We start from the raw sequence: 13,100 nt of genomic DNA, 5'->3' as shown, positions 1-13,100 counted from the left end.
GGTAATTTTATTACTTCCTTCTGCACATTGGAGAATATTGTCACTGCCTAATGGTATTCGATTATTTTTTTCACCCCTCTCACCCCACAGACACAGAAGATGTCTCTGAGATGGTGTCACAGCTTCAGGTCAAAGACAGCAAGGTAAACAATTCTCAGTCACACATGGCAGCTTTCACTGGAGGAAATTGCTTCTTGTCTTCAAATGTAAACAGATTGTTAGAAATAATGAGCAAAATTACAATTCTAAATTGCCATTTTTCAATAAAGTCAACTACATCAAGCAAGTAGCAGAGTATGGCACCATCTTAAAACTGATAAAGTTGCAATGGTCATAGGAAAGCATTGCTGCCATTTTTAGACAGCTGCTCAGAGGATTTCTGTTGTGACCCCTTTGAGATCTTCAAGATTATGAAGGGTTACAGAGAAAGCAATTGTTTTCACTGGTGGGAGCAGGGCACAAATTTTAAGATAATCATAAGAATTAGAGGGGAGTTGGGAGGGGTGTGGGTGGGCAATGTCTTTCGAGAAGAATGCCTATCATGTGGGATTTTGTCACAAATTATGGTTGAAGCAGATTCCATAAATATTTTAAAGGGTGTTTGAAGAAGAGAGAATGTTAAAGGAGATGGGGAGTGAGCAGAAAGTGAGTTTGTAGTGAAATATATCAGCACTAACTTGAATGATGGAAGAGTCAATTTCTGTGTCGTGCCGTAACGTTTATTTAGAGGTTATTTGAAACATTCCATCCTTTGGGGCCGAATCTTGTGTTAGTCTTGAATGGAGGATAGGCCTGAATTATTATTATTATTATTCTAGCTTTGAGTAGCTCAATGAGCTGGTTTTATTTTGCACACATTTGTTTTCAGTAAAATAACTTTCCGCATGTTGGGATGTGGACTTTGCCCTTTCACAAGAGGTTAAATTCAGTCCAGGAGATACGAAAGCCACCTGGAAGGTTGGAATGGCCTTCTGCACAATAAGGTTTGATAGTGTTAAATGGGATCTATAACACCAAACTACTTGACTACTGAATGTAATTTGACCATCCTGGTGGCTGAGCTCAGCTAGCTCCACACACATCTGGTTTGGCTTTTATCCTCTTAAACCATCAAGGGAGCTGTCAGTGGAAGTTTGTGTGCCAATAATTCGACCTGCAGTGAATTGCCAATCTTACCTGTCCAAGGGATGGTAGTAACAAAAATCTGATGCTTCTCAGGGGAGGAAAATCTGAACAAGTTCCTGTCAGTCAGCCATATATTGTCAGAGACCTGACAGGCCACTTGCCCTTTCAGCCCAGGGAATGGTGAATACCACAGGAGTTCCTAAGAGAAGCAAGAATCCATGTTTACAGAATCACATAGAATCACAGTGCAGAAGAAGCCCTTCGGCCCACCGAGTCTGCACCAACATGTGCGAAACACCCGACCTACCTACCTAATCCCATTTACCAGCACTTGGCCCATAGCCTTGAATGTTATGACGTGCCAAGTGCTCATCCAGGTACTTTTTAAAGGATATGAGGCAACCCGCCTCCACCACCCTCCCAGGCAGTGCATTCCAGACTGTCACCACCCTCTGGGTAAAAAGGTTTTTCCTCACATCCCCCCCTAAACCACCTGCCCCTCACCTTGAACTTATGCCTCCTTGTGACTGACCCTTCAACTAAGGGGAACAGCTGCTCCCTATCCACCCTGTCCATGCCCTTCATAATCTTGTACACCTTGATCAGGTCGCCCCTCAGTCTTCTCTGCTCCAACGAAAGCAACCCAAGTCTATCCAACCTCTCTTCATAACTTAAATGTTTCATCCCAGGCAACATCCTGGTGAATCTCCGCTGCACCCCCTCCAGTGCAATCACATCCTTCCTATAATGTGGCGACCAGAACTGCACACAGTACTCCAGCTGTGGCCTCACTAAGGTTCTATACAACTCCAACATGACCTCCCTACTTTTGTATTCTATGCCTCAATTGATAAAGGCAAGTGTCCCATATGCCTTTTTCACCGCCCCACTAACGTACCCCTCCGCCTTCAGAGATCTATGGACACACGCCAAGGTCCCTTTGTTCCTCAGAACTTCCTAGTGCCATGCCGTAGATTGAATACTTCCTTGTCAAATTACTCCTTCCAGAGTGTATCACTTCACACTTTTCAGGGTTAAATTCCATCTGCCACTTATCTGCCCATTTGACCATCCCGTCTATATCTTCCTGTAGCCCAAGACACTCAACCTCACTGTTAACCACCTGGCCAATCTTTGTGTCATCCGCAAACTTACTAATCCTTCCACCCACATAGTCATCTATGTCGTTTATATAAATGACAAATAATAGGGGACCGAGCACAGATCCCTGTGGTACGCCACTGGACACGGGCTTTCAGTCACTAAAGCTTCTGTCATCACCCTCTGCCTCCTAAAACTAAGCCAATTTTAAATCCACCTTATCAAATTACCCTGTATCCCATGTGCATTTGCCTTCTTTATAAGTCTCCCATGTGGGACCTTGTGAAAGGCTTTGCTGAAATCCATATAAACTACATCAACTGCACTACCCTCATCTACACACCTGGTCACCTCCTCAAAAAATTCAATCAAATTTGTTAGGCATGACCTCCCTCTGACAAAGCCATGCTGACTATCCCTGATCAAACCTTGCCTCTCCAAGTGGAAATAGATACTCTCCTTCAGAACTTTCTCCAATAGTTTCCCTACCACTGACGTGAGACTTACTGGCCTGTAGTTCCCTGGCTTATCTCTACCCTTCTTAAATAGCGGAACCACATTAGCTGTTCTCCAGTCCTCTGGCACCTCCCCCGTGACCAGAGAGGAATTAAAAATTTGGGTCAGAGCCCCTGCGATCTCCTCCCTTGCCTCCCTCAGCAGTCTGGGACACAAATCATCCGGACCCGGAGATTTGTCCACTTTTAAGCCTGCCAACACCTCCAATACTTTGTCACTCCCTATATCAATTTGCTTAAGAACCTCGCAGTCTCTCCCCGAGTTCGATACCTTCATCCTCATTCTCTTGGGTGAAGACGGACGTGAAGTATTCATTCAACACTCTAGCGATGTCCTCTGGCTCCACCAATAGATTGCCCCCTTGGTGCCTTATGGGCCCTACTCTTTCCCTGGTTATCCTCTTCCCATTGATATACTTATAGAATATCTTGGGATTTTCCCGACTTTTACCAGAGCAAAATATCTTTTAGGAAATAAGTTATCTTCCTTTTGTTCTTTGTTCTTGCTGATTTTTCACCAAGGAAGAGAATGTTCAAGGTGGCTTTGAGTACTGTTTTGTGTCTTTGTCAGTAGAGTAAGACCTTTAGATAAAAATGCCAAAGCCAAGAAATGAAGTGTCTTGCAACCGTTGAGAGCATGCTCTCTACTTCTCCTCCCCACCCCCGTTTATTCCTGCTGCTGTTCGTCAATCACACTCATTAGAATCAAGCAGCACTGAGGGGGCCCATTTGGCTTAACTAACATATAATTGCCAGCTCTTTGATTTAAAAAAAACTATTTGATTAATCCCACATCTACCCACTCCCCCACACCCAATTCTTTCACCACTGCCCTGCAAAGTTTTCCTTTAAATGTTTATTCAATTACCTTTTAATAGTTAATATTGAATCTGCTTCCACCCTCTAAGGCATTGCAATCCAGATCATAACTCACGGCATAAAAAACTTCTCCTCACTTCTCCCAGGTTCTTTTGTCAGTGATATTATACACTGTGTTGGAATGTAGTTTATTACACTTTTAGAGGGTAAAATCTGATGTCGAGCCATGCCAACCACAGTCAGTGGTCAGTGCTGAATCAGTTCATCTCAACTTAGTTGGCATTTGTGACTTTGCAGTTGGCTTCACTGTCCCTAAGCTAGGCAAGGAAGAAAAAGTGCAGCCAACATCCACTCCCAATGCTGCTTGTGTGTGGATAGAATGAGATCAGGATTGGGCTGCCCCCATGGTCATGTAGATACACAAAGAGCAGTGACTTGTGTGCTTATTTTCCACTAATGGGCGACTTTGCAACTGTGCCTCAGTATGACTCACTGCTTTCAAGAAAACGAGATAAAAATTTGAGAAATTTTAAGGAATGTTTTATATGATTCTAGATGACTCCCAAGTGACGTTCTTCTCAAGTTCAGTATGTAATCCAACAACTAGAATTGCTGATCTCACCGGTTCATACATTGTGATCACTGTTAAACAGTAATCACTGTTAAACTGTGTCTATTAATGTTAGAGCTGTGGTTGTAACCCTTGTGACTCCTTCTCTTGCAGCCTCTCTGGGAGTGTTTGGACGTGTTCCGCATCGACCCCTCTCTGGTCACTAAACATGCCAATCTTGTACGGTTCCCACCAGAATTCCAGCCGATCCCCTGTAAGCCTCTGTTCTTTGACCTGGCTCTGAATCATGCGGCATTCCCAGACTTGGAGGACAAAGTAGAGCAGAAAGGAAAAGGCCTCACCGGTTACATCAAAGGTTTCTTTGGCTTCCGTGGCTGAAGTTTGGAATGGCTGGAAGTGATTAAAACAATTTGTCTAATGTAATGGTCAATGTCCTACCCTTGCATTTCTGAACGGAGTTTAATACTTCAAATATAATCAGAACCATGGAGAAACCTAGGGGTGCATAGCAGACTGAACTGAACAATAACTATAGCCTCACAAGATCCTTACTTATTTCTGCTTGGGTTCTGCAACCCATTCAACCCACTCCTCCCAATTACAGTACTGACTGGCCTGTGCTTCGCATAAGCTTACCCATGAAAGGATAGGCTCAACCTGTGTCAGAAATTGGAGAAAGTAAAATTACTCATGTTTTGCACCCCCACCCCCCAAAACCGTAAAAATAAGACTTGTCTTCAGTTTGCTTTTCCTTGTGGACTATGTCAAATTAGAAGCAATTCTACTTCACCATACCTCAATAATGGGAGACCAAAAAAAAGCAATGTCTACGATATTTTGTTTCTCTTTCTCATAACCCTGGCTGCTGGCCAGGAGCAACAAGAATTTGGGATGCATTATTGTAAACCTCCCCTTTTATGATTTAATTTTTTTAAATGCAACTAAGAAGGTGATTAAGTGACATTCAGTCAGGGGACCTGTTTAATATATGTTGCATGATATGTCCTTCATTCCTTTCTCTTTTCTCCCAAGAAGGACTTAAACTAGCCCCTTATAGTAATTTAGCGTACTACACATGGTATATACATAACAGCATTTACTTTCTGCTGTACACTGTATGTGGTCCTTTGCATTTTAAGCGTTAGGTTTTGAGACACCCTTGTTCTTTATGTTGAGGGTGTAGATCTTTTGCAAGGACCATGGTGAGTCATTTCTTAGTTTCACACACTCGTTTGTCTAGTCTGTTGCCGACTCCCTGGTTTGGAACCAGACAAACCGGTGTCAGAGATGGTCTGCTAAAGTTGAAGGGTGAACACCTTGTTTAAATAGTCCCCATCCCTTAATGGGTCTGGGCAAAAGCCAACCATCCTAGTTTTACATGTTCCTCAAGCAGGACATATGATGAAAGGTCACTGGAGATCTCTGAAGTAACACATTGTACATCTGCAACAATCCTGCAACTAGCTAATGTGACACACAGCCATGCACCACCAGCCTGCAAGCCCCACAAGTGCCTGTCTCCTCTCACTATTACTGCTGCTGCATATAGACAGACATTTGCAGAAGTGAAGAGTTGCTTATTTATAATTCAAATACATCAGCTATCCGATTCTTTAAATGGTTCATGATTGCTACTGGCTGGCCTTGGAGGACAGCACAGGAAGCCAGCCTGATGTCAGAATCAGTTCAGTCTGCTGTGTACTGATACAAAAGTTCCTCAACTCCTCTTTTCTCATCAAATGACTCAACAGTTGAAGATCTTGCCAAATATTTAAAGCTAAACAGCTTGTTGTTCGAAATCTGTTGTCTATGTAAAAACCAGTGCAACCTGGAATCATTCCACAGGTAAAGATATTTTTCTTTTAAAATGTTCTACCAAGATATATTGAGAAGAATCCCCTACTGTGTGTCTGAATGAACTGGAATTAAAATCTTCTAAGATTTGAGTTGATGAGCCATTCCCATTGTATTGTGCCTGGTCTTTGACAGAAGGTGCTTATAATTGGATGAAAAAAGAAAATGGAAACTTTATTTTTTGTTTTAAAGGCCCTGAAATAAAGACTATCCTAAAGTGAACATTGAGTTGACCATACAAAAGAATGCTGCTCTTGTTCGATGGGTATCACTTCACAGGTGTCCACAGGCTCAACAACTTAGCCCAAAACAAATGGATGTATGGTGGATGGTTGGTGAACCGGGCAAGGTTTCAGTTTTGCACATTTGGTAGCATTCGCACCTCTGTGAGAAGGCTGTGGGCTCAAGCCCCACATCAGAACACAGAATTTAGCCTGACACTTTACTGCAGTACTGTCGGAATATTGCAGTGTTGAAGGTGCAGGAGATTGGGGTGTTAACATGAAGGTCCTACCTACCTGTTCTGGTGATTGAGGTAGGTATTAAAGACCCCATTCCTGCCCAATCCCTCCCTCAACCAATATCATCCAAAATTAGATTAACTGGTCATTTGTCCTGTCCTTTTTTTGGGATCTTGATTTGTGTGATATAACAAAGCAGCGATCACTGCACTATAAAGTAATTAATTCCATGGGAAGCACAGGGTTGTTTCAGCCATAACAATTTTAAGTCTTTACCTGTGTCTGCCTAAACTCAGTGTGTATAAGATTCATTGGTTTGGTTGGCAAAGATAATAGTTTTGTCTAGACAAGCCGGTGGCCCTAGTTAAATGCATTACCCAATTTGACTACTTGTAAGAAAGTTTCTCCAGGCGTCCTCAAATGCCATTTGAGTATCTCCGACTATTGTGAACTATCTCATTTCTTCCTTTCTTATCAATGCATCCAAATTTAAAGAGAGAGACTTTATATAGCTCCTTTCATGTCCTCAAGATATCCCAAAATGCTTAACAGCCAATTAAGTGTATTTGAACTGTACTCACTGTTGTAATGTTACTCTTACAATGACTCCAGTTCCACAGCAATGTGTTTAACTCTTTGACTGTTCTCTGAAATGGCTCAGGAAGCCACTCGGCTGTCACAAAGGCTACTCAGCACCACCATTTCAAGGGCAATTAGGGATCGACAACAAAGTGACATCCATGTCCCATGAATGAATAACAAAAAAAAGGAAAAAATGTGGCAGCCAATTTGCTCCCACAAACAGCAATGGATATTAATGAGATAATCTGTTTTAGTGATGTTGGATGAGAAAGAAAGTTTCATTTATATAGTGCTTTTCATGACCAACGGATGTCTCAAAGCGTTTACAACTAATGAAGTACTTTTGAAGTGTAGTCACTATTGTAATAAGAATCCTTTTCCAGTCAAACTACTTGTAGCTGATTGCAGTAAAAACCTATGGTCTATGCAGTTGGGCTTTGTATATCCTGTCAGACTGCAGCAAGACAGCAGATCAAGCATGGTCATGCAATAAATTATCTCTCCATGCTGGCCATCAGTTTGTGGATTTTACCAGACCTTTAGGAACAGGCGTAAGCCATTCAGCCCCTCAAGCATGTTCCACCATTCAGTAGATTTGTAACTGTATTTAGCTACTGCTGATCCATAACCCTTGATGCCCTTCCCTAACAAACATCTATCTCAAGTCTTACGTTTAATTGGCTCAGCATCCACACATTTTATGGATGAAATGTTCAACCCCTCTGCCTTCCTAATGAATATAAAAGATCCCATGACAGTATTTGATGAGCAGAGTTCTCCCCGTTGACTTGACAACATTTATCCCTAACCAATAACTGAAAACAAATGATCTGGCCATTGTTACACTGCTGTGTATTTCCTAGCTTACATTCTTACTACAGCAATGATGACAATTCAGAAGGACTTCATTGGTTGTAAAGCATTTTGGAATGTCCTCAGGTATGAAAGGAACTACGGAATGCAACTTCATTATTTTGACAGAGCTAGTTCCAGATTTTCACTACCCTTTGTGTAGATAAAATGCTTTGAATTTTATCCCTAACTGACCTAGTTCTAATTTTTAATAATATGGGCACTTTAGCAGACACCATTTTGGGTGTCTGGAATGCAAGTTACAAACTATGGTAATAAAGACAATTGGAAGTTTTTTTTAAAAAGCCACACAATCAAAATTAAATAAAATGGGTATGAATTTGCCTCTCATGGCGCCCTCTCTGCTCCTGTGTATCTTTGATTCTACAATAACAATTTTTCAGTACAAATCTCTTGAAAATCATACAATGAACTTGGTTCCATAACATTGCTCAACTTCACCCTTGACTAACTGCGACATTGCTAACTTTGCCCCATCTCAGCTCATCTGGTAAAATCATCATCCATGTCTTTGTTTCCTCTAGGCTTGACTATTGCAATGCACTCCTGATGGCCTCCCACATTCACCCTCCATAAGGTGAGGTCATCCAAAATTCTGTTGCTCATGTCTTAACTCGCAGCAATTCATGTTCCCCTATCATTCCTGTGCTTACTGACCTACATTGGCTCCCAGTAAAGTAACATCTTGACTTAAAGATTCTCATTCTTGGCCTCAACCCTCCCCATCTCTGTAATTTCCTTCAACCCCTCAACCTTCTCTAATTCTGGTCCCTTGCACATTGCCAATTAAAATGGTTCCACCATTTGTGGTCGTGCCTTCAGTTGCCTGGACCCCAAGCTCTGGAGTTCCCTTCCTACACCTCTCTGCCACTATCTTGCTTTCCTCCTCTAAGACTTAAATGATACCTCTTTGACAAAGCTTTTGTTCATCTGACCTAAAATCTCCTTGCGTGGCTCAGTTATACTTAGTTATATAATGCTCCTGTAAAGCATCTTGGGACTTTTTATTATATCAAAGGTGCCATATAAATATAAGTACTTGTTGGTGTTGGGTTAATGAGAGGACTATTAGGATAATTCTTTTTTTGTGATGTTTCTGCTGTAAATAATAAGTGAGTTTTGTTTTCCATGCCTATGCAAAAGAGATCTTCCCAGAAAATGCGGGTACTTTCCCCGTTTCCAGTTTTAAATGGCTAATTCCCTTTAGGTAAAAGCTCTACAAAGCTGGTGAGCTAACTGATTTCTGTACTTCCAGTCTGCAATTTCAATAGCGTTTGTGTATTCTGCCTAGAATAGACCCAAAGCTGACAAAGATGACACAAAGCTGGGTGGGAGGGTGAGCTGTGAGGAGGATGCAGAGATGCTTCAGTGTGATTTGGATAAGCTGAGTGAGTGGGCAAATGCAGTATAATGTGGACAAATGTGAGATTATCCACTTTGGTAGCAAAAACAGGAAGACAGATTATTATCTGAATGGCTCTAAATTGAGAGCGGGGAATTTGCAACAAGACTTGGGTGTCCTCGTACACTGATCGCTGAAGGTAAGCGTGCAAGTGCAGCAGGCAGTAAAGAAGGCAAAAATAGTATGTTGGCCTTCATAGCGAGAGGATTCGAGTACAGGAGCAGGGATGCCTTGCTGCAATTATACAGGGCCTTGGTGAGACCACACCTGGAATATTTTGTGCCGTTTTGGTCTCCTTATCTGAGGAAGGGTGTTCTTGCTATAGAGGGAGTGCAGCAAAGGTTTACCAGACTAACTCCTGGGATGGCAGGACTGACATACGAGGAGAGATTGAGTCGGTTAGGATTATATTCGCTGGAGTTCAGAAGAATGAGGGGGGATTTCTTAGAAACCTATAAAATTCTAACGGGACTAGACAGGATAGATGCAGGAAGGATGTTCCTGATGGTGGGGGAGTCCAGAACCAGGGGTCATAGTCTGAGGATATGGGGTAGACCATTTAGGACTGAGATGAGGAATTTCTTCACCCAGAGAGTGTTGAGCCTGCGGAATTTGCTGCCACAAAGTAGTAAAGGCTAAAACATTTTATGTTTTCAGGAAGGAGTTAGATATTGTTCTTGGGGCGAAAGGGATCAAAGGATATGGGGAGAAAGTGGGAGCAGGCTATTGAGTTGGATGATCGTAATGAATGGCGGAGCAGCTCGAAGGGCCGAATAGCCTGCTCCTATTTTCTATGTTTCTATGACCCAATTTACTTGACCTCTCATCATCGGACAACCCTCTCATCTTAGTGACCAATCTAGTGAACATTTGCTGTATTGTCCCCAATGTAAGTATATCCTTCCTTAAGGAGACCAAACCTACATGGTACTCTACGTATGGTCTCACCAATGTCCTGTACAGCTGTAGCAAGACGTCCCTACTTTTGTACTCAATCCACCTTGCAATAAAGGCCAACATTCCATTTGCCTTCCTAATTACTCGTACCTGCATGCTAACTTTTTGTGATCATGTGCAAGAACACCGAGACCCCTCTGTACTACAGCATTTTGCAGTTTCTCTCCATTTAAATAATATCCTGCTTTTCTATTCTTCCCAGCAAAGTGGATAACCTTGCATTTTCCTGCACTATACTCCATCTGTCAAATTTTGCCCACTCATTTAACCTATCTATATCCCTTTGCACACTCCTTTGCATCTTCCTCATTGCTTGCTTTCCTACCTATTTTTGTATTGTCAGCTGCAATACAGTTCTTTCCTTCATCCAAGTGATTAATATAGATCGTAAATAGTTAAGTCCCCAGCACTGAACCCTGTGGCACTCCACTAGATACTGTTTGCCAACCTCAAAAACTCGTTTATTCTGACTGTTTCCTGTTAGTTAACCAACCCTCTATCTATATTACCTCCAACACTTGAGCCCTTAACCTATGTGGCACCTAATCGAATACCTTTTGGAAATCCAAATATATTGACTATATCTCTACTGGTTCCCCTTTATCTGCCATGGTATCTACTCAAACTCTAATAAGTTTATAAAACATTATCCTCCTTTCACAAAATCATGTTGACTGCCTGATTGTATTTTCTAAATGTTCTGCTACTTCCTTAAATTTTAGCATTTTCCCAATGACAGATGTTAGGTTAACTGGCCTATAGTTCCCTGCTTTTTGACTCACTCCTTACTTGAATAGAAGTGTTACATTTACAATTTTCCAATTCGCGGGAACCTTTCCAGAATCTAGGTAATTTTAGAAGATCACAACCAATGCATCCACTCTGCAGCTGCTTCTTTTAAGATCCTAGGATGCTGGCCATCAGGTCCAGAGGATTTGTCAGCCTTTATCCCCATTAATTTTGCTATTACTTTTTCTCTAATAATAGTAATTATTCTAAATTCTTCCCTCCCATTTCCCTCTTGATTTTCTGCTATTGTTGGGATGCTTTTGTGTATTCTACTGTGAAGGCAAAATACTTGTTCAAATTCTCTGCCATTTCCTTAATTTCACTTATTAGTTCCCCAGTCTCTCCCTGTAAGGAACCAAAGCTTAGTTACTCTTTTTTACCTTTTTATATGCTTGTAGAAGCTTCCACAATGGTCTTGCCCTTCCCTATCTCTGTAACCACCTCCAACCCTCAGGAAATGTGCATTCTTCCAATTCTGCCCTCTTCATTCCCCACTTCTTTTGTCCCACCATTGGGGGCAGCTCCTTCAACTGTCCAAACCAAAAACTGAATTCCATCCCTGAACCTCTCTAACTCTCTCTCCCTCCCTTTAAGATGACCCTTAAACCTAACTATTTGTCCAAACTTTTGTTCACTGATCCTAATGCCTCCTTTGAGGTATTTGTCTGGTTGTGCTCCTGTGAAGCACCTTGGAATATTTTGCAACGTGAAAGGTGCTGTATAAATGGAAGTTGTTGTTGTGCCTCTGTTTGTTTATTATTGCACACAGGGCAAATTGATTGTCTGCTCAGACATCTGGGAAAGAACTAAAACCATTAACTGCAATGGCTGACTTTCCATGGGAAGAAATAACCACCCAGGAAACCATTCAAATCCATCATTCAATTAGATTATGACTAATTGTACTTCAATTCCATCTATCCAACTTGGTTCCTAGTTCCTTAACATTGCTACCCCTAGCCAAAATCCATCCGGCATAGATTCGGAATTTCTAATTGATCCCCAGCCTCAACAGCCTTTTGGGGGAAGAGAGTTCCAGATTTACACTACCCTTTTGTGTGAAGTGCTTCCTGACATCACCCCTGAACTTTCTAGCTCTAATTTTAAGTGCATCCCCTTGTCCTGCACTCTCCTGGCAAGAAAAATAATTTTTTTCTATCTAACTTATCCTTTAACCATTCTTTTATTCATTCATGAGAAGTGGGCATCGCTGGCTAGGTGGTGAGCTGCCTCCTTGAACAGCTGCAGTCCATGTGGTGTAGGTACACCATAATGCTGTTGGGGAGGGAGTTCCAGGATTTTGACTAAGCGACAATGAAGGACTGGTGATATATTTCCATGTCAGGATGGTGTGTGACTTGGAGGGGAAATTCCACGTGGTAGTGTTCCTCCTAGATGGTAGTGGTTGTGGGTTTGGAAGGTACTGTCTAAGGAGCCTTGGTGAATTCCTGCAGTGCACCTTGTAGATGGTACACACTTATGCCACTGTGCATTGGTGGTGGAGGGAGTGAATGTTTGTGGCTGGGGTGCCAATCAAACTGCTTTGTCTTGGAAGCTTCTTGAGTGTTGTTGGAGCTGCACTCATCCAAGCAAATGCAGAGTATTTAATCACACTCCTGACTTGTGCCTTGTAGATGGTGGACAGGCTTTGAGGAGTCAGGAGGTGAATTACTCATCGCACGCTTCCTTGCCTCTGACCTGCTCTTGTAGCTATAGTATTTATATGGCTAGTCCAGTTTAGTTTCTGGTCAATGGTGACCCCCAGGATGTTGATAGTGGGGGATTCAGCAATGCCATTGAATGTCATGGGGCTATGGTTAGGTTCTCTCTTGTTGGAGATGGTCATTGCCTGTCACTTGTGTGGTGTGAATGTTACTTGCCACTTGTCAGCCCAAACCTGGATATTGTCCAGGTCTTGCTGCATTTGGATATGGACTGCTTCAGTATGTGAGGAGTCATGAATGGTGCAGAACATCCCAACTTCTGACCTTATGATGGAAGGAAGGTCATTGATGAAGCAGCTGAAGAAGGTTGGGCTGAGGACACTACCC

At 42.2% G+C, this 13,100-nt stretch overlaps 1 protein-coding gene across 2 annotated transcripts in view; it reads left to right on the top strand.

Annotated features, from left to right (window-relative positions):
* Positions 1-6,207, top strand: part of srp68 (signal recognition particle 68) — a 51,780-nt gene extending 45,573 nt beyond the window's left edge. For both annotated transcript variants that reach the window (XM_078570823.1, XM_078570824.1), the window contains 2 exons: positions 91-143; positions 4,285-6,207. In XM_078570823.1, coding sequence (XP_078426949.1) covers positions 91-143; positions 4,285-4,509 — 278 coding nt within the window. In that variant the 3' untranslated portion in view covers positions 4,510-6,207. The remainder of the gene's footprint in view (positions 1-90; positions 144-4,284) is intronic.
* Positions 6,208-13,100: the final 6,893 nt, after the last annotated feature.

The sequence above is a fragment of the Cetorhinus maximus genome, chromosome 24 (assembly GCF_964194155.1).
Source record: "Cetorhinus maximus chromosome 24, sCetMax3.hap1.1, whole genome shotgun sequence".
NCBI lineage: Eukaryota > Metazoa > Chordata > Chondrichthyes > Lamniformes > Cetorhinidae > Cetorhinus > Cetorhinus maximus.
This window is presented reverse-complemented; position numbering and strand designations above follow the sequence as displayed.